This window comes from Rhinopithecus bieti, unplaced genomic scaffold (genome assembly GCF_001698545.2).
Source record: "Rhinopithecus bieti isolate Rb0 unplaced genomic scaffold, ASM169854v2 scaffold_73130, whole genome shotgun sequence".
NCBI lineage: Eukaryota > Metazoa > Chordata > Mammalia > Primates > Cercopithecidae > Rhinopithecus > Rhinopithecus bieti.
The window spans coordinates 451695-472001 of record NW_016827546.1 but is presented as its reverse complement, the minus strand read 5'-3'; the positions used below and the strand labels follow the sequence as shown (position 1 = coordinate 472001).

Here is a 20307-nt window from a genome sequence, read left to right as displayed (position 1 = left end):
CTGGTAAGTTTATTCCTGGTCAATAACTTAGGTCGACTTGGTAAGCCATTTCTGCCCTTGGGCTCAGTTTCCCCAGCTGTAGGTGAGATAGTTGGACTAGATGATCTCTGAAGGCTTTCTGCTGGCTGAATGTCTGGAAGTGAGTGGACTCTGGAGTGCGCACACCTGTCAGCTCCTTCCCCTGAGTTCTGGGCGTTGGTCCTGGCTGTTTTCCAGAGACCGTGCTATGTTGTGCTTTCCTCACTATTTGGGGATTCAGGAGGGTGTTACCCTAAAGGTATATCCCACTTTTATTCTTTGTCATATTGTAAAGGGAATTTTGGTAAAGCAGATTACATTTTTCTATGCACATACAGTAATGAGAAGTTTGGTTCTTTATTAGGAATTCCAAATTAAATAAATTATATGAAACCAGTATATTAATGCAATGTTATGACAATGATGAATCTTCATAATTATTTAAAATGTTTTAAAATTACACTGAATATATATATACACATATATATACACACACATATATACATATATTTATGGGATATATGACTTTTTTAATGAGGAATTTTTTTAATGGGAAAATATATCTCATGAGAGGTTTTAATTCAGGCATACAATGTATAATAATCACATCATGGAAAATGGGGTATCCATCACCTCAGGCATTTATCCCTTGTGTTACAAGCAATCCAATTATACAGTTTTAGTTATTTTAAAATGTACAATTAGGCCAGGTGTTGTGGCTCACGCCTGTAATCCCAGCACTTTGGGAGGCTGAGGCAGGTGGATCATGAGGTCAGGAGATCGAGACCATCCTGGCTAACACGGTGAAACCCTGTCTCTACTAAAAAATACAAAAAAGTTAGCTGGGCATGGTGGCGGGTGCCTGTAATCCCAGCTACTTGGAAGGCTGAGGCAGGAGAATGGTGTGAACCTGGGAGGCGGAGCTTGTAGTGAGCTGAGATCGCTCCACTGCACTCCAGCCTGGGCCTTAGAGCAAGACTCTGTCTCAAAAAAAAAAAGAAAAAAAAGGTTCTATTAAGTTATTATTGACTCTAGGTATCCTAAAGTTATGCTATCAAATACTAGATCTTATTCATTCTTTCTATTTTTATTGTACCCATTAACTATCCCTGCATCTGCCTACCACTCTACCACTACCCTTCCCAGCCTCTAGTAACCATCCCTCTACTTTCTATCTCCATGAGGTCAATTGTTTTGATTTTTAGTTCAATAAATAAGAATATGTGAAGTTTATCTTTCTGTGCCTGGTTTATTTCACTTAACATAATGACCTCCAGTTCCATCCCTGTTGTTGCAAAAGACAGAATCTTACCCTTTTTTTTTGTTTTTTTTTTTGAGACAGAGTCTTGCTGTGTCACCCAGGCTGGAGTGCAGTGGTATAATCTTGGCTCACTGCAACCTCCGCCTCCCGGGTTCAAGCAGTTCTCCTGCCTCCGCTTCCCAAGTAGCTGGGATTACAGGCGCCCACCACCAAACCTGGCTAATTTTTGTATTTTTAGTAGAGATGAGGTTTCACCATATTGGCCAGGCTGGTCTTGAACTCCTGACCTCGTGATCCGCCTACCTCAGCCTCCCAAAGTGCTGGGATTACAGGCATGAACCACTGTGCCCGGCCCAGGATCTTATTCCTTTTTTAGCTAAATAGTAGTCTATCACATTTTCTTTATTCATCTGTTGAGGATTAGGTTGTTTCCAAAATTTGACTATTGTGACTAGTGCTGCAATAAATGTAGGAGTGCAGATAGCTCCTCAGTATACTGATTTCCTTTCTTTTGGGTATATATCCAGCAGTTGGATTGCTGGATAGTATGGTAGCTCTTGTTTTAGTTTTTTGAGGAATCTCCAAATTGTTCTTCATAGTGTACTAATTTACATTACATTTCGACCAACAGTGTACAGGCATTCCCTTTTTTCCACATTCTTATCAGCAGTTTTTATTGCCTTTTGGATAAAAGCCATTTTAACCAGGGTGAGGTGATAACTCATTGTAGTATTGATTTGCATTTCCCTGATGATCAATGATGTTGAGCACCTTTTCATATGCCTGTCTGGCATTTGTATGTCGTCTTTTGAGAAATGTGTATTTAGATCTTTTGCCCATTTTTAATAAGATTATTAGACTTTTTTTCCTACAGAGTTGTTTGAGCCCCTTTTATATTCTGGTTATTAATCTCTTGTCACATGGATCGTGTACAAATATTTTCTCCCATTCTGTGAGTTGTCTTTTCATTTTGTTGATTGTTTCATTGCTGTGCAGAAGTTTTTAACTTAATATGATTCCATTTGTCCATTTTTGCTTTAGTAGTTTGTGTTTGTGGCATGTTACTTAAGAAATCTTTGCCCAGTTCAATGTCCTAGAGAGTTTCCTTCATGTTTTCTTGTAGTAGTTTCATAGTTTGAGGTCTCAGATTTAAGTCTTTAATCCATTTTGATTTGATTTTTGTATATGGTGAGAGATAGTCTAGTTTCATTCTTCTGCATAGGGATATCCAGTTTTCCCAGTACCATTTATTGAAGAGGCTGTCCTTTCTGCAATGTATGCTCTTGGCACCTTCATTGAAAATGAGTTCACCGTAGATGTATGGGTTTGTTTCTGGATTCTCCATCCCATTCCATTGGTCTATATTTTTGTTTATATGCCATTACCATACTGTTTTAATGACTTTAGCTCTGCAGTATAATTTGAAAGTCAGGTAATGTGATTCATCCAGCTTTGTTCTTTTTGCTCAAGATAGCTTTGGCTATTCTGCATCATTTGTGGTTCCACATACATTTTAGGGTAGTTTGTTTCTATTGCTGTGAAGAACATCATTGGTATTTTGTAGGGATTGCATTGAATCTCTACAAAGTATAGGTTACTTTGAGTAGTATGGACATTTTAACAATATTTATTCTTCTGATCCATGAACATGGAATATCTTTCCATTTTTTTTGTGTGTGTGTGTCCTCTTCAATTTCTTTCATCAGTGTTTTATAGTTTTCATTGTAGAGATTTTTCACTTCTTTGGTTAAGTTAATTTGTAGATATTTACTTTTATTTGTAGCTATTGTAAATGGGATTACTTCCTTGATTTCTTTTTCAGATTGTTCTCTGTTGTCATATAGACATGCTACTGATTTTTGTATGTTGATTTTACATTCTACAACTTGAGTTAATTTGTTTATTGGTTCTAATAGTTTTTTTGGTGGAGTCTTTAAGTTTTTCCAAATATAAGATCATGTTTTCTGCAAACAAGGATCATTTGACTTCTTCCTTTCCAATTTTAATGCCTTTATTCTTTCTCTTGTCTGATTGCCATAGGACTTCCAGTACTATGGTGAATAACAGTGGTGAAAGTGGGCATCCTTATTGTGTTCCAGATCCTAGAGGAAAGGCTTTCAGTTTTTCCCCATTCAGTATGATACTAGCTGGTGGGTCTATCATATATGGCTTTTATTGTGGAGCTATGTTCCTTCTATGTGCAGTTTTTTATCTTGAAGGGATGTTGAATTTTATCAGATGCTTTTTCAGCATCAGTTGAAATAATCAAATGGTTTTTAGCCTTCATTTTGTTGATATAATGTGTCACATTGATTGATTTGCATATGTTGAACCATCCTTGCATCTCTGGGATAAATCTCACTTGGTCACGATTAATTGATCTTTTTAATGTATTGTTGAATTCATTTTGTTAGTATTTTGTTGAGGATTTTTGCATCACTGTTCATCAGGGATACTGGCCTATAGTTTTCTTTTTTTTTGATGTGTCTTTGTCTGGTTTTGGTACCAGGGTAATACTGGCCTTGTAGAATGAGTTTGAAAGTATTCCCTCCTCCTCTGTTTTTTGGAATAGTTTGAGTAGGATTGGTATTCATTCTTTTTTAAATGTTTGCTAACATTCAGCACTGAAGCCATCAGGGTTTTCTTGGCTTTTCTTTTCTGGGAGACTTTATTTTGGCTTTGATCCTATTACTTGTTATTGGTTTGATCAGGTTTTGGATTTCTTCATGGTACAATCTTGGTAGGTTTTGTGTCTAGGAATTTATTCATTTCTTCTAGGTTTTCCAATTTATTGGTGTATAGTTATTCATAGTAGCCTCTAATGATCCTTTGGATTTCTGTAGTATTAATGTAATATCCTTTTCTCATGTTTGATTTTATTTATTTGGGTCTTCTCTTTTTTTCTGAGTCTGGCTAAAGGTTTGTCAACTTCATTTATCTTTTTTCAAAAACAAACTTTTGTTTCATTAATCTCTTGTATTGTTTTCCTCATTTTAATTTATTTTTGTTCTAATCGTTATTATTTCTTTTCTTCCACTAACTTTGGGTTTGGTTTGATCTTGATTTTCTAGTTCTTTAAGATGCATTGTTAGACTGTTTATTTGAAATTTTTCTACTTTTTTGATATATGTACAGCTATAAACTTACTACTGCTTTTGATGTACTCCATAGGTTTTGCTGTTGTGTTTCTGTTATCATTTGTTTCAATAAATTTTTCAGTTTCTTTCTTAGCGTCTTCATTGACTCACTGGTCATTCAGGAGCATGTTGTTTAATTTCCATGTATTTGCATAGTTTCAAAAATTTCCCTTGTTATTGCTATGTAGTTTTTTTATTTCACTGTGGTCAGAGAAGATACTTGATATTATTTCAATGTTTTGGATGTTTGGAAACCTCTTTTGTGGCCTAACATATGGTCTATCCTTGCGAATGATCCATGTGCTGAGGAAAAGAATGTGTATTCTTCAGTTGTTGGATGAAATGTTCTGTATATATCTATTAGACCCGTTTGGTCTGTAGTGCAGATTAAGTCTGATGTTGATTTTCTGTCTGGATGACCTGTCAAATGCTGAAAGTTAGGTGTTGATGTCTCCAGGTATTACTGCATTGGGGGCCTATCTCTCTCTTTAGCGTTAATGATATTTACTTTATGTATCTGGGTGCTCCAGTGTTGGGTACATAAATATTTACAATTGTTATGTCCTTTTGCGGAATTGACCCCTTTATCATTATATAGTAACCTTCTTTGTCTCTTACAGTTTTTGTCTTGAAGTCTATTTTGTCTGATATAAATATAGTTACTCCTACATTTTTTTGGCTGCAATTTGCATGGACTATCTTTTTCCATCCCTTTATTTTCAGTCTATATGTGTCTTTATAGGTGAAGGGTGTTTCTTATAGGCAACAGATCATTGGGTCTTGTTTTTTTTGTTTTTAATCCATTTAGCCAGTGTATGTCTTTTGATTGGAGAGTTTAGTTATATTCAGTTACTATCGATAAATAAGGATTTACTCTTGCCATTTTATTTTTTGTTTTGTGGTCTTCTTTCTTCGCTTCCTGTCTTCCTTTTAGTGAAGGTGATTTTCTCTGGTGGTATGATTTAATTTCTTGCTTTCTATTTTTTGTGTATCTGTTGTAAGTTTCATGTTTGAGGTTGCCATGAGGCTTGCAAATACTATCCCATTATTGTAACCCATTATTGTAAGCTGATAACAACTTAACACTGCTAGCATAAACAAATAAGCAAAAAGAAAACAAATACAAACTCCACACCTTAACTTTGTCCCCTGCTTAACTTTTCCTTTTTTTTCTATTTATATCTTATAGTACAGTCTATGTCTTGAAAAGTTTTTGTAGTTTTGATTGATTGATTGATTTTTAAGATAGAGTTTTGCTCTTGTCACCCAGGCTGGTGTGCAGTGGTGCGATCTCAGCTCACTGCAACCTCCACCTCCTGGGTTCAAGTGATTCTCCTTGCCTCAGCCTCCTGAGTAATTGGGATTACAGGTGCCCACCACCATGCCTGGCTTAATTTTTTGTATTTTTAGTAGAGACCGGGCGGCAGGGGTTCGCCATGTTGGGCAGGCTGGTCTTGAATTCCTGACCTCAAGTGATTCACCTGCCTCGGCCTTCCAAAGTGTTGGGATTATGAGTATGAGCCACTGCGCCCAGCCCTATAGTTATTATTTTTAATTAGTTCATCTTTTTGTCTTTCTGCTTAAGATTTGAGTAGTTTACATACCACAGTGACAGTGTTATAATAGTCTGTGTTTTTTCTGTGTACTTAACTATTACAAGTACAATTTGGACTTTCAGATGATTTCTTATTGCTCATTACTGTCCTTTCTGTTAAAGTACTCTCTTTAGCATTTCTTGTAGGACAGATCTGGTGTTGATGAAGTCCTTCAACTTTTTTTGTGTCTGAGAAAGTCTGTGTTTCTCTTTCATGTTTGAAGGATATTTTTGCTGAATATCCTATTCTAGTGTAAATGATTTTTTCCTTCAGCACTTTAAATATGTCATGCCACTCTCCTGGCCTTTAAGACTTCTGCTGAAAAGTCTGCTGCCAAACATATTGGAGCTCCATTGTATGCAGTTAGTTTCTTGCTGCTTTTAGGATCCTTTCTTTCTCCTTGATTTTTGGGAATTTGCTTATTAAATGCCTTGAGATAGTCTTCTTTGAGTTAAATCTGCTGGGTGTTCTATCACCTTCTGGTACTTAGGTATTGGATATCTTGCTCTAGGTTTGGGAAAGTATCTGCTATTATCCCTTTGAATAAACTTTCTACCCCTATTTTTCCTCTCCTTCCTCTTTAAGGCCAATAACTCTTAGATTTGCTCTTTTGAGACTATTTTCTAGATCTTGCAGGTGTATTTCATTCTTTTTTTCTTTTGTCTCCTCTGATGTATTTTCAAAAATCCCGGCTTCAAGCTCACTAATTATTTCTGCTGCTTAATTCTGCTGTTAAGAGACCCTGATGTGTTCTTCAGGATGTCAATTGTGTTTTTCAACTCTGCACTTTCTGTTTGAATCTTTTAAATTATTGCAATCTCCGTTAAATTTATCTGATAGAATGCCAAATTCCTGTCTGTGCTATCTTGAATTTCTTTGAGTTTGCTCAAAACAGTTATTTTGAATTTTCTGTCTGAAAGGTCACATATTTCTGTCTCTCCAGGATTGGTCTCTGTTGCCCAATTTAGTTTGTTTGGTGAAGTCCTGTTTTCCTGGATGGTCTTGATGCTTGTGTATGTTTGTCAGTATCTGGGCTTTGAAGATTTAAGTATTTATTGCAGTTTTTGAAATCTGGGCTTGTTTGTACCCATCCTTCTTAGGAAGACTTTCCAGGTATTCAAAGGTACTTGGGTGTTGTCATCCAAGTTTTTTGTCACTGCAGCTGTATCTGCATTAGAGGACACCCAAAGCCCAGTAACTCTGTGGTTCTTATAGACTTGTAGAGGTACCACCTTGGTGGTCTTGTATAAGATACGGAAGAATTCTGTGGATCACAGGCAGAGACTCTTGTTCTCTTCCCTTACTTTCTCCAAAACAAGCTGAGTTGCTCTCTATGCTGAGCTGTCTGGAGCTGGGGTAGAGGTGACACCAGCAACTGTGTGGCCACCACCACTGGGACTTCTCTGGTCAGAACTGAAGCCACCACAGCTCCGGGTCTTGCCCAAGGCCTGTTGTAACCGCTACCTGGCTACTGCCTATGTTTGCTCAAGGCCCTAGGGCTGTATAATCAGCAGGTGGGGAAGCCAGCCAGGCTTGTGTCCTTCCCCTCAGACACAAGGTGAGTTCCCTGGGGCCCCAGGTGGGTCAAGAGATGCTGTCCAGGAATCAGGGCCTGGAGTTGGAAACCTTAGAAATCTATGTAGTGCTCTATTCTACTGTGGCTGAACTGGCACTCAAACCACAGGACAAAGTCCCTTCACTCTTCCCTCTCCTTTTCCCAGGCAAAGGATTCCCACCTGTGTCCACCAGCACCACAGGCCCACAAGAAGCACTGCCAGGCTACTGCCCATATTCACTTAAGGCCAGGGGCTCTTCAGTCAGCTTGTGGTGAATGCTGGCAGGTTTGAGACTCACCCTTCAGGGCAGTGGGGTCCCTTGTGGGCCTGGGTAGGTCCAGAAATGCCATCCAATTCTCCTGGAATTGGAGACTGGAAGGGCCTGCTTGGTGCTCTGCCCCACTGTGCTTAGCTGGTACCTAAGCTGCAAGACAAAGTCCTCTTTACTCTTCTCTCTGCTTTTCTCAAGCAGAAGGAATCTCTCCTCATAGCCAGCACAGCTGTGAAAGTGCCGAGTCACACCTGACCACAGCTGGGTGAGCATGTCTCAGTCTCACCCAAGGCTCATGGCATGTATTGCTTGGTTACCGCTGCTGATCATGTAGGGCCCAGGGCTCTTTAGTCAGAAGAACAAGAATCCTGTCACAACTGCATCCTTCCCTTAAGGCAGCAGGTTACTTTCTGGCCCAGGGTGTGTCTAGAAATGTCTGGCAGCTAGGGCCTGCAGTGGGGGCCTCACAACTCTGCCTGTTGCCCTATCCTGCTGTGGGCGAGCTGGTATTCTGGTTACAGTACAAAGTCCTTTTTCCTCTTCCTTCTCCTCTCAAGCAGAAGGAAGGGATCTCTTTTGGAGCTGCATGCTGTGCTGCTTGGAGTTGGGGGAGGGTTGGAGCCAGCACTCCCTTTGCCACCCTGGCTGGTGTCTCAGTAGGTCGTGTACCCACCCCCAAATCCACTGGCTCTGAGCCCAGCAAAGCTCTAGGACTTGCCCAGGAGCTGCAGTCCTCGTGGCCTAGACTGCCTTTCTAGTTTATTTAGAACAGCAAAACACTTTAGCCCATGGTGGCGAGGCTTGCCAAAACTCAGTTCTGACCACTGGGATGGGTGATTCTCCTCTGGCTAGGGCTGGTCTAGCCACTAGCTGGTCTCAGCCACTGGGCGCTGGCTGAGTTCTGCCCAGTGTTGGCAGCACTGAGTTCCAATGCAAAATCCCACAGTTGCTGTGCCCTCCCTCCCACAGCACACAGCTTTTCCCTCTGTGCCACATGGCTGCTGCCCAGAGATAGGGGAGGGGTGGTGTTGGCAATTCAAGACTGCCTTTCCTACCCTCTTCAGTGCCTCTTTCAGCAAAATGAGGTTCAAACCAGGTACTGTGATTGCTCACCTGATTTTTGGTTCTAATGAAGGTGCTTTTTTGTATAGATAGTTGTTTATGTTGGTGTTCCTGCGGGGAGGACAATCACGGGAGGCTTCCATTATCTCAGGACCATGCTCTGCTCCAGGTCCTTTAACTTTTATTTAGGAGTTTTTCAAGCAGAAAGATTTGAGGAGTCATGTCTTTCTTGGAAAAAAAGGAAATTTGAACTGGGCTTCCTTCCTACCTGATCAATTTGCCGATGGCTAGCAGAGGGTTTGAAAATTATCCCATTTGTCTTTGTGCTTTACTCAGCACTGGAATCATTATTTTTAGTAAACCATTTGTGCCTAACAGTGAAGACTTCTGTCCACATGTACTTGGAGAACATGAGTTTCCTGATTCTGGTCCTGTCATTGATTCTCTTTTTGCTGTGTTTCTCCTTCCAGGGCAGGTGTAAGTGGTCCCAATAAACCAGGGCATCCCAAGGTCTGGGGTGGGAAGGGCTGGCAGTGCCTCTTTATGCTGGTCTCCTGGTATTGGCAAGTGGAGGCATTTTTAGGCCAAGTTCAGGGTGGTAAATTCAGGCTCATTTTAAAAATCAAAACAATTTGTGGTAGAAATGAAGGGTTTAAGGAATAACATAATAAATGCTACTATGCCACCACCTAACCAGCTTACCCAAAGATCTTTTTCTTTAAACCAAGACACAGGGGCACCTTTTCCTACCTTCACAACCCAGTATTTCTTTGATTAGCAAAATGGGATTGGTGTTACCGTGAGAACTCAGTGAGAGAATATAAACAGGGCATGTATAGTAGTGCCTGGCATGTGGCAAGTTCTCACTAATTGTGGCTATTAGTGTTACCACTCTATACCAATAAGTACAGAGCCTGGCTAGCAAACCTGGCAAGCGCCAGAGCTCCCAGGGAGGGAAGGTGTGATGCAGCTTGCTGAGAGCCAGACAGGGAGCCGCGGAGCTGCAGGAGGGAGATGAAGTCCTTGGAGTTTCTGACATGCAGCATGATGTTCTGCCTGAGCTCTTGTTTCCCTCTCCCATGGAGGAGGTAGGCACCTGTGCAGTCACCATTCTGAACTCCACCGTGGAGCGACTGACCCCTTCAGTGAAAGTTGGCGGGGCTCTGGTTCTTGCATATAGCAGCAACCTGTGTTCCCCAAAATAAGTGCTGATCCAGACGTGTAGCTGGTCTAAGGAGAAGTCTGCAAAGCACACAGGCTGTTCTTTGTACATGTTTTGTTTGTGGCAGGAGATGTTGATTTGATTCTTAAGTAAAGACGTATGGAGCCCTTAAGCAATGTCAGTAAGACCTTCATGGGCCTTGTCCTGGTCCCCATATTCTCTATGGAAAGCAAAGCTGTCAAACTCAAGGCCCCACCAAATCCACTCTTTTTTAAAGATGTCTTTCCTGAAACCCTCAGGCCACACTCATCTCTGTGCTATCTGAAATTCTGCCAATTTGTTATTTTTTTTCTAAATTATTTTGTCTCCTGGTCTTGGTTTTAGTGAGTCCCTGGAAGCTTGTCTGACTTCTGTTGCTTCCTTTCACAGTGTAAAGGTGGCTTCCTGTAGAGAAGGGTGTGCTGGGGATCCTTCAATACTTGTCCTTGGGAGTGGTTTTAGTCTTTTTACAGAAATTGCCTTGTCCAATGAGCTTTATTTTTTATTGTTTTATTTTTTAATTTTTTTGAGACAGAGTCTCGCTCTGCTGTTGCCCAGGCTGGAGTGCAGTGATGCGATCTCAGCTCGCTACCACCTCTGCTTCCTGGGTTCAAGCAATTCTTCTGCCTCAGCCTCCCAAATAGCTGGGACTACAAGTGTGCGCCACCATGCCCGGCTAATTTTTGCATTTTTAGTAAAGATGGGGTTTCACCATATTGGCCAGGCTGGTCTTGAACTCCTGACCTTGTGATCTGCCCATCTTGGCCTCCCAAAGGGCTGGGATTACAGGTGTGAGCCACTGTACCTGGCCGAGCTTTATTTTTTATTTTATTATTATTATTATTATTATTTTTTGAGATAGTCTCGCTCTGCCACCCAGGCTGGAGTGCAGTGGCGCAATCTCAGCTCACTGCAAGCTCTGCCTCTTGGGTTCACGCCATCCTCCTGCCTCAGCCTCCCGAGTAGCTGGGACTACAGGCGCCCGCCACCACGCCTGGCTAATTTTTTGTATTTTTTTAGTAGAGATGGGGTTTCACCATGTTAGCCAGGATGGTCTCGATCTCCTGACCTTGTGATCTGCCTGCCTCATCCTCCCAAAGTGCTGGGATTACAGGCGTAGAGCTTTATTTTTAAAGGCAACTTCAGATCTTTTTGGAACTAGATAGGATTTAAGTCCTAAGAAGAGTCATTCAAGTACTATTTTCTTCTAAGACTGATAGGCATTATTGTATTTCTTCAAATCCAAGATGTCATCCATTGAAAGAGGCACCATTATTCTATGTACCATTGAGAAAGAACACTGCCAATTAATTAAACTGTGCCACCTATCAATTTTAAAACATCCTGATTTCAGAGATGTGAAAATGTAAAGAAAAAAACATATGTCTCAGAACTGATGAGCTGCAGTGTGTACAGTCAGGATGGCTGGGATGAGTCAGGAGTTAGAATTCAGGTGAGCAGATATTTGTTCCCCTTGGGCTGTTCATGCAGTGTCTGACACAGAGACTCAACTCATCACTGCACTTCTCATCTCCCTAAACCCTCCAACGAGCTGGTGGGTGAGGCATGAGTCCGGTTGGTTTAGCCAGGAATCTGAATATCAGACATGGCTCCTTCTTCGCCTTCTCTCCCACACCTTGTCTCTTACCAGTTGATTCTACCTCTTCAATATCAGCCTCGCCTGTTCCCATTCCCCTAGTCTTATTATGACAGTTTCTCTGGGAAATGGTGCAGACCTCCACCTACCATCTCTTACCTGCTCTCATCTCTCACCTGCTCTCATCTCTCCCCTTGCAGTTGATTCTTCACAGGGCAGCCAGTTGGATCCCCTCACTGCCCAGCCATGCCTTCTGTGTTCTCCCCTGTCCTAGGAGGATGCCCACAGGCTCTTCTGTGCAACAAAGCCATGCTTTCAATCTGTAGCCTCATCTCTCACTAGCTGCCCTCACATCCCCCAGGTCAGTCACTGATCTTATTTCAGTTCCTGGGATTAATACTGCAGACTCCTTCTACCTCCAATCTTTGTCTGATGTTCACTCCTCCTGTCTGCACAGACGCACAAAGGGTGCACACAGACTCACTCCTTCTGCGTCACCCAGTCCATTCCTCAGGTTAGACCCCACTTCCTTCAGGAGCCACATCACCCCTGGTGGGATACGAACCACGCTGTAGGGTCAAGTGTGTCGGAAGTGCCTGCGTCTGTGTCTGTTTCCCTCCTGGAATGCGCCTGCGTCCTTTGTCATGGGGTCTGGCGCGGTGCCTTCGGCACACTGAGCCCAGTTTGCTTGAAAGGATAATTGGTTTATCTTTATTCTACAACTGAGGAGCCTGAATGTGGAAATTAATTAGTTTGCCTGGATTTAGGATTTCAAACCAGGTTCACAAAACACATGATTTTTCCGATCCAACTTCTATGCACAGAGCTTGGAAACAGACACATGTTCCAAGGGCTTTGGCGTGAAGTCACTTCTCAGCATCAGCTGTGTTTCTTTGTCATCTTCCAGGCTTGTTGCATCTCATCCACTGGTTGCAGTTAATTAATTACTCGTCTAAAGGGCTGAACATCTACAGGTGCTCATTTTTCTCTTTTTCTTTCCACGGATCGTCGTATGTGAGTAAGCTAAAGTGTTAGAGACTATAATGTGGATAGAGGCGGAGCAGCCACAGTCTGTGGGTGACCTGGCCACTTTGGCAACAATGGGCAGTGAGCATTCTGCCCCAATTTTGATTTTCCCAGCATTTTACAACCCTGAAGTCATCATCATTACAGCCAAGTGACAGAGAGAGGGAAAGAGCAGGGCTTATCTCACTGTGTTGGAAGTGGAGGCCCAGGGCACAGGAGTTGAAGTTTCAAGAGATTTCCTGCCCCCGGCTGTGGGCTGAGCATCTCTGATGTGTGGGAAGTTTCTGTTATGAAACGTGGTTGAAATGGGGACTGCAGGTAGGTGCTGGGGAGCCAGTGGGCGGCTGCGTTGGTTTCCAAGAGGATCCACTTCCTGACTCTGGGAGGCTCACATGGGATCGAGCAGAAAGACTGCCAGTTCTTTAACAATCAAGCATGCATTAAGTGCCTTCTGTATGCAGGGCCCAGGAAGGTTCAGGAGGGAGAGGCAGATGGGGCAGAGCTTCGGGGTGGACAGGCCTGAGCTGCATTCTCACCCAGCCCCTTGGCTTCTGAGTTCTTCGTGCTGCTTGTTGCTTTGTGAAATAAGGATGACGGTCACTTCATATACCAGTTAGGGTGTCTGGTTGCAAAGAACATTTGTTATTATCTCACATAAGAAAATACCTCAAAGAGGGTGCATCCTGGTTGACTGGTTAACGGCAGAAGGTCAGTTCAGTGGCTCCGTGGACCCCTGTGGTAGCCACCATCTGTTGCTTGTCCTGGCAGCCCAAGTTCTCTTGGTCCCTAAATGGCAGCCACATTGCAGAGAAAAGGTCTAGAGGCAGAAAAGTGGCCTCTTCTTTGTGTCCCTTTTAAGAGGGAGAAAACTTGAGAACCCCGAACAGACTTTCCCCAGGTCTTATTGGCCAGAATTACCCCTATTCCTGATGAGAAAATGGAGTGACCAAGAATGGCCGAGAGACAAATCAAGACTCATTGGCAGGGCTGGGTGCATCCCGTCTCTTCCTCCCCTGTTACAGGCCCCCTAGCTCCCGAACAGTGCTGGGGACGGCAGCTAGTGGCACCTCCACTCGTAGTGAGGGAGAGTTTTGCAGCCTTCCCGGGACGGGATACTGGGGACAGTGCCTGCAGAAGCAGCATAGATGTGGTTTGAGCGCTGCTCTCCTGCCTTGTTGTCAAAAAGCTTACAGACTTTAAGAGGGCGAATGGAGCCTCCCTTGGAGGGGAAATCGGCCGATGAAGGAGGCAATGGCGTGTGTGTTCCAGGATTTTAGGAGGCAGTTACTGAAATAAAACTTTTTGGCACCTCTGTAGAGTGGAGGAAGTTGGTTATCAAGAGAGAAGTGGACTTTCCCACTTAATGAATGTCACAAAGGCAAAGCCAAGGAGTTTACAGGCAATGTCTGTGGACCTTATTTTCCCACTCTACAGCTGGTCTGTGAACACACGTGTGATCCTTTGTAAACTGTAGTTTTAGTCAATAAAACCCTTGGGAGAAAATCTGGAATTTCTAAAGCCTTTATCATCAATACATATCTCCGTTTCTGTGGGTTGCTTAATATTCCTGCAGCAGCAGGCTGGCCACCATCTTTTGACTCTCTGTCATGTCCCCATCTCTGTTTCTGGGGAGATGTTGAAACCAGCTCTGGCAGTACTGCACCATTTCCTCAGTCTGCATTTGTACCTTTCGCTTTTTGTTGTTTTTTAGAAGAGTGCAGTGGAAAAAGCACTGGTCTCAGAGTGAGAAGATGCAGTTCCTGATTTTGGCACTGCCACTAACAGGCCTTGTGGTTCAGGTGGGCCTGTCGCCTCTCTGGGGCGCATTCTTCACTAAGGAGCAGAGACACTGGGTTAGAGCCAGGTGATCAGGGCCATCCCCCTTCCCACGTCCAAGAAGACACTGCCACTTAATCACAGCTTTCTTCTTCCTTACTGTCTTCCAGCCCACACTCAGCCTTCAAATCCTTTTCCTACAGCCAGGCAGTAATAGCTGATGGATTAATCGAGGTGAAAATAGAGATGAAACTGATTTTCTGCCCAGAGCTAGATAATCCCCTTGGGTCCCTCCTAGTTTTATAATTTCTCCACAGCAGACTCAACAAAAGCTCCTGGTCCGTCATGATGTCCCCTAGGGTTTGGAGAGCCTTGCCAGGCTCCCCAGGGTTTCCATTGGAAACTCTTCCTGGAGGCCATTGTTATTATCAAGAGCCTTTGTGTAAGAGGACCCTGCTAGTGGTGGCTGCCTTGGCCTGTACCCTGAGAAGCTTGCATCTGGCCTGGTGCCTGGAGCATAGCAGGACTCGGGTATTTGTGGAGGTGAATGAAGGAGAGTTGAAGTGTGGGGTCTGCATGACAAAGCTTGCCCTCCTCTGTCTCTGCAGGAGGCATCCTGGAGACCTCCTTTATGCTTTGGTAAAGAAACCTGCTTCCCTCCTTTTGGATAGTGTCAGACTTTTAAAAGTCATCTCTGGGTTTCTCCTCTGTGAGTTTGCATTTTGGCTCTTGAAAGCCTTAGAAGCAGAGAAAATAGAAATTAAAGCTTCAGGCTGGGAGAGGAGGCGGCTTCATTAGGGCTGGGCCTGAGAAGCTGATGGATGCTGGAAGACCTGGAGCCTCCCTTCCTGCTGGGCTGCTCTGGTCCCCAGCAACCACACTGGGCTCTGGGCCACGCTTCCCTCCCTCCATCACTGCCTGCTGCCTCCCAGCAGCTCCTGCCTGGTCTCCTTTTCCAGCCATCTCCCTTCCTGTATCATGTAGTTGCTGTCTTGAATGTTCCCACATCTTGTATCCAACTCCTGTCCTGTGTCCATGGAGCCATGCTCGTAATTGCTTTGAGGGTCCACTTCCTGGCTGAGGGCTCCCTTATAAAGCATCCTGAAAATTCTGACCATTTCTTTGACCACCCTGGAAAGGGATCTTGACTTGCCTTCCCTGCCAGTCGTGGAAAGAAAAAAACATTTATGGAGCACCTGCCATCGGCTGGGTAGAGCGTGGGTCATTTAATGCAGGAACTCCCTGAATGTCACCCTCATAGCAAATTCTCAAGTTTACAGATGTGGAAACTAAGCTTCAGGACTGGAGCAGCAGCTCCGCTAGGAGGAGACTGTGTTAGTCTGTTTGCATTATTATAAGGAAATACCTGAGACTGGGTGATTTATACAGAGGAGAGGTTTAATTGGCTCATGGCTCTGCAGGCTGTACAGGAAGCATAGTGCCAGCATCTGCTCTTGGTGAGGCCTCCAGAAGATTCCAGTCATGGAAAAAGGTGAAAGAGGAGCAAACATGGCACATGGCAAGAGCAGGAGCAAGAAAGAGTGAGGGGGAAGGTACCACACTCTTAACCAGTGTGAACTCACAGTGAAAACTCACTCATTACTGTACGGCGGGCACCAAGCCTTTCATGAGGGATCCAACCCCGTGACCCAGACACCTCCCACCAGGGTCCACCTCTAGCACCAGGGATCACGTTTCAATATGAAACTTAGAGGGGACAAACATTACATTGGAGATAGAGCAGGGAACCGACTCTGGGCCAACTCCAGGTGTTTGTGTTATAACGACCTGCCAGGTGTGGGCAGAAGGGCAGCCTCACAGTAGAACTGGGCAGGGGGGTTCAGCAAGCCCCTGAGTGAGGAGCGGGCGCTCTTCTTGACTGAGTGTGCACCCCCTTCCCCTGCCTCCAGACTTGTTCCTTTGGGGCTGACCCTTTCTGTTGAGTATATACGCCCTGCCTCGGTGGCCTCCTGTTCTTGCTTTCGTATTCCCGCCCCGCCCCCCACCCGGAAGAGCGAAGAGGCTGCCCTTAGACAGATGTGTGAAGCGGACGAAGAACATCTGCTTGTTCATTTTCTCCTGGAAGAGCTTCTGCTCCATTTTCCCTGTTTTTGGGGATTGGCTCCTGGCCGGACTCGGGGAGAGGGTCTCATTTCAATCCTGCTCAGGTTTATGTGATAAATCATTCATTTATCTCCCAACAGGGTGGACAGCACAGGGCTAGGCACCAATAAAAAGAGCAAGGTACTTTGTTCTTCAGCAGTTTACAGTCTGTCCAGAAGGTCTTTTTTTAAAATACAGTTTTTTTTTTTTTTTTTTTGTACTGGGCAATCTATTCACATGGTTTAAATGTCAAAAGGCCAAAAGAGAAAAGGTGAAAAGCCCCGCCTAGCCATCTCGTTCCCCACCCGAGAGGCGACCACTGCTAATAGTTTTATGTGTCTCTAAAGCCATTCTGTCTGTGTTGCTCAGTGGCTCTCACAGGGCCCGAGAGGAAAGAAATCAGGACAAATCGGGGAAGAACTGTCAAAGGGCACAGGGCGGCAGCCATGAGGAGAGTGAGATGGGCTTGGGGAGGACAGGCAGGCATGGATATTCTGATAAAGATTCCCAGAGGACTTGGGTATAACTTGCTTTTCCAGCCTCCATCTACTGGTCTGGTTAGATAGGCAAGATATTTACATGTAGAAATGAACAGAGCAATACAAGAGTTAATAGAGATGAAGATTCAATTCCTAGTACAGCCCAAAGGTGCCCTCACCCAGAGGAGGGAGCCAGCAGCTGTGGGTGCTGTGGTCATGTGGGCTGCTGTAAAAGACCTGGGCTTCCCAGCTGTGTGACTTTGGTTACTGCCATCAACCTCTCTGAGGCTTTTTTTTTTTTTTTTTTTAACTCTTCTGAAACCCTCAATTGAGAGTTTTAAATGTTTTTGTTTCATGAACTCCATTAGCAGTTGAAGAAACCCAGGTTATACAGTAAACAAATTGTATTGAAATTTGGCTGGTTTCTGCACTAGGTGGGCACAGGAGAGCCCTGTTGCATGGTGATTTCTGTTCTGAGGAGGGCCAGGTGACCTTGAACTGTTCTGGGTCTGCACCTGAGAACACTGGCCCCAGGGAACACCGGCTCCTCCCCTAGGCTGCTTGGGGCCTGGTGGAGTTGACTCAGGGAGGAGATGGGGAAGAATTCCCTCCGGAGATTGCTTTTTCAGAGAGTCAAATGAACATTTTTCCCTGATATGTAGCTTCTCCTCTATCCCCATGAGGCCTCTCCTAACTAAAGATGATTAAATTTGTCCAGCATTTGGTTTCCAAAAGGTGGCAGCACTGTCCTGGGAAACAGAATCCCAGTGACTTGGGTGGAAGTGTTTGCTGCTAGGTGGATGATGCCTGCGGTTCTCGCAGCCCTGCCTTGGTAGCCCAGGGAAGGATTCCCAGCGGCCTGCATGAGCTGTGGCTGTGTGACACTTAAATTTCTGGTCACCCGAATCCTAGCCTTGGAGACAGTCTCCGTCCCTGGGCGAGCTTCTGTTCCTGCGCTGCAGTGGGTCCACCCCACAGAGGCCTTTTGAAGGCAGCGACTCAGCAAGCGTCTCAGGACTGCTCTGTCATCGGATATAGCAGGCAGTTGCCCGCCCACCTGCGTAGATGGCTGCCCCTCTCTTTTGGTGTTTGAGGTGGGGGTTCTGGAGGGAGGTGGGCATTTTAAGCAGTGGAGTCTTAAGTGGTCTAGGCTGAGCTTTTTCTTTTCAAACAATTTCACATTGGCTAGGAGCAGTGTTAGGTGTTCAGTGGATTCTGTGTAGGGCAGGTAGGAGGGCTGCGATTTCCAGTCCAGCAGAGTCACATCCGACTCCTAAAGGTGGCAGTTGTGGGGTCGTTACCAGGTGGTGATGCGTCTGACATGTGTCTAGCTGGGAGGAGCCCATACCTTAGCTGTGAGTGAGGGCATAGACAGACGTTCAAGAATCTGCTAGAAGATAGAATTTTGAGCAGTAGAAGGAAGAGACCACTGGAAAGGGAACAGTATGTTCTGGCTGGTGGTTACAATGGCTTTTATCTTTAAAGTCTTTGCCTATGGGACCAAGGCATGCAATCCCTTAGGAAGATCGCATCTGCTATGCACCATTTTTTGATCCAAGCTGTGGATCCTCCATTTCCCCCATCTTCCATGTCTTCTTTCACACGTGGATGCACAAATACATACGTACACATTCATTCAAGCAAATAGAGGGGAAAACCCCCCAAGTTTTATTTACTCATTTATTCCAAAAATATTTCCTGAGCTCTTCCTAGGCACTAGGCACTGATCCTGGCCCTGAGATATGCAGTCAATAGGATGGCACACTCGCCACCTCCATAGGGTTTATATTCTCCATGGAGGAGACAAGGCCATGAGCAGATAAAGGAATGAGCTAGAAAAATATCCGATGGAAATGTAGTCTCCAGAGAAGTGATCTTAGGATGTCACCATTCCTCCCATCATAATCCTGTATTCCCTGGGCCACGGCTGTGATGTCTGACATCCCTCAGCTCTGATTAAATAACAAAGTGGAGTTCCCAGGGTCTAAGGCACATGGATTCAGTTTCCTTCCTGGTTAGTTTTCTTTTCTTTTCTTTTTTTTTTTTTTCTTTTTTTTTTTTTGAGATGGAATCTTGCTCTGTTGCCCTGGCTGGAGTGCAATGGCATGATCTCAGTTCATTGTAACCTCCGCCTCCCAGGTTCAAGTGATTCTTGTGCCTCAGCCTCCTGAGTAGCTGGGACTACAGGTGTGCGCCACCACGCCTGGCTAATTTTTGTATTTTTGGTAGAGACAGGGTTTCACCATGTTGGCCAAGCTGGTCTCGAACTCCTGATCTCAAGTAATCTGCCTGACTCAGCCTCCCAAAGTGCTGGGATTACAGGTGTGAGCCACCACACCTGGCCCTGGTTGGTTTTCTTTTCTTCTCTTTGACAACCGGTGCTGCTGTTTGACTGAAAGCCCCCTTCCCTCTAGCATCTAGCTTGGGCCCCCACAGGCCCGGCAGCTCTGAGGTGGCCTCAAGAGAGTTTGGTTTCTGCCTTTCCAGGTGACCTGTCCCCTCTTTCATCACCAGGAAATCAACAAAGCCTCGCTGTCACCTGCTCACTCCTCGGCTGCCTGCTGTGCAAGAGGAAATTCACATGACCCAGTGTCCCCTGAGGCACTAGGCCACTCACAGCCATTTTTCCTTTTCAGAACAATAAATCTGAGAAACCCTGTGCTCCAGCAGGTGCTGGAGGGAAGGAATGAGGTCCTGTGTGTTTTGACACAGAAGATCACGACAATGCAGAAGTGTGTGATCTCCGAGCACACGCAGGTCGAGGAGAAGTGTGGCGGCATCGTGGGCATCCAGACCAAGACGGTGCAGGTGCGTGCGGCTGGACTGCCCTGTGGTCATGGCTGGGCAGTCATGGAGACTTTGGTCGGGGGCCTCTTTGGGTGGTGTCTTCATTAGTCAGGACTCTTTCTATAGCAAGTTAACAGAAACCCAACTCACATTGGCTTAAACAAGCAAGAGTGTATTGGCTCGTGTCGCTGAAACACTTGGGGAAATTGGCTCCAGTCACTGCTGGATCCAGGCCTTGAGGATATAGGGAGCCACCTTCCCTGGGTCGATCCCCTCTCGGATGGGCTGTCCCTACGGTGCTGGCAGCTCCAGGCTTGCTCCTGATTTACTGCAACTCTAGGGGTGAGGGGGCCTAGGACCCTGTCTCACCAGACCACCCCGGGATGTGTTCATTCCTGAATCAGGGCAGGGCCGCAGGCATTCGAATGGGTCAGGCGG

The 20307-nt window shown here is 44.8% G+C and overlaps 1 protein-coding gene across 3 annotated transcripts in view; it reads left to right on the top strand.

Annotated features, from left to right (window-relative positions):
• GSDME (gasdermin E) overlaps positions 1–20307 on the top strand; it is a 59062-nt gene that overhangs the window by 18652 nt on the left and 20103 nt on the right. For all 3 annotated transcript variants that reach the window (XM_017863946.1, XM_017863945.1, XM_017863948.1), the window contains exon 4: positions 19719–19890. In XM_017863946.1, the coding sequence (XP_017719435.1) occupies positions 19719–19890 (172 nt within the window). The remainder of the gene's footprint in view (positions 1–19718; positions 19891–20307) is intronic.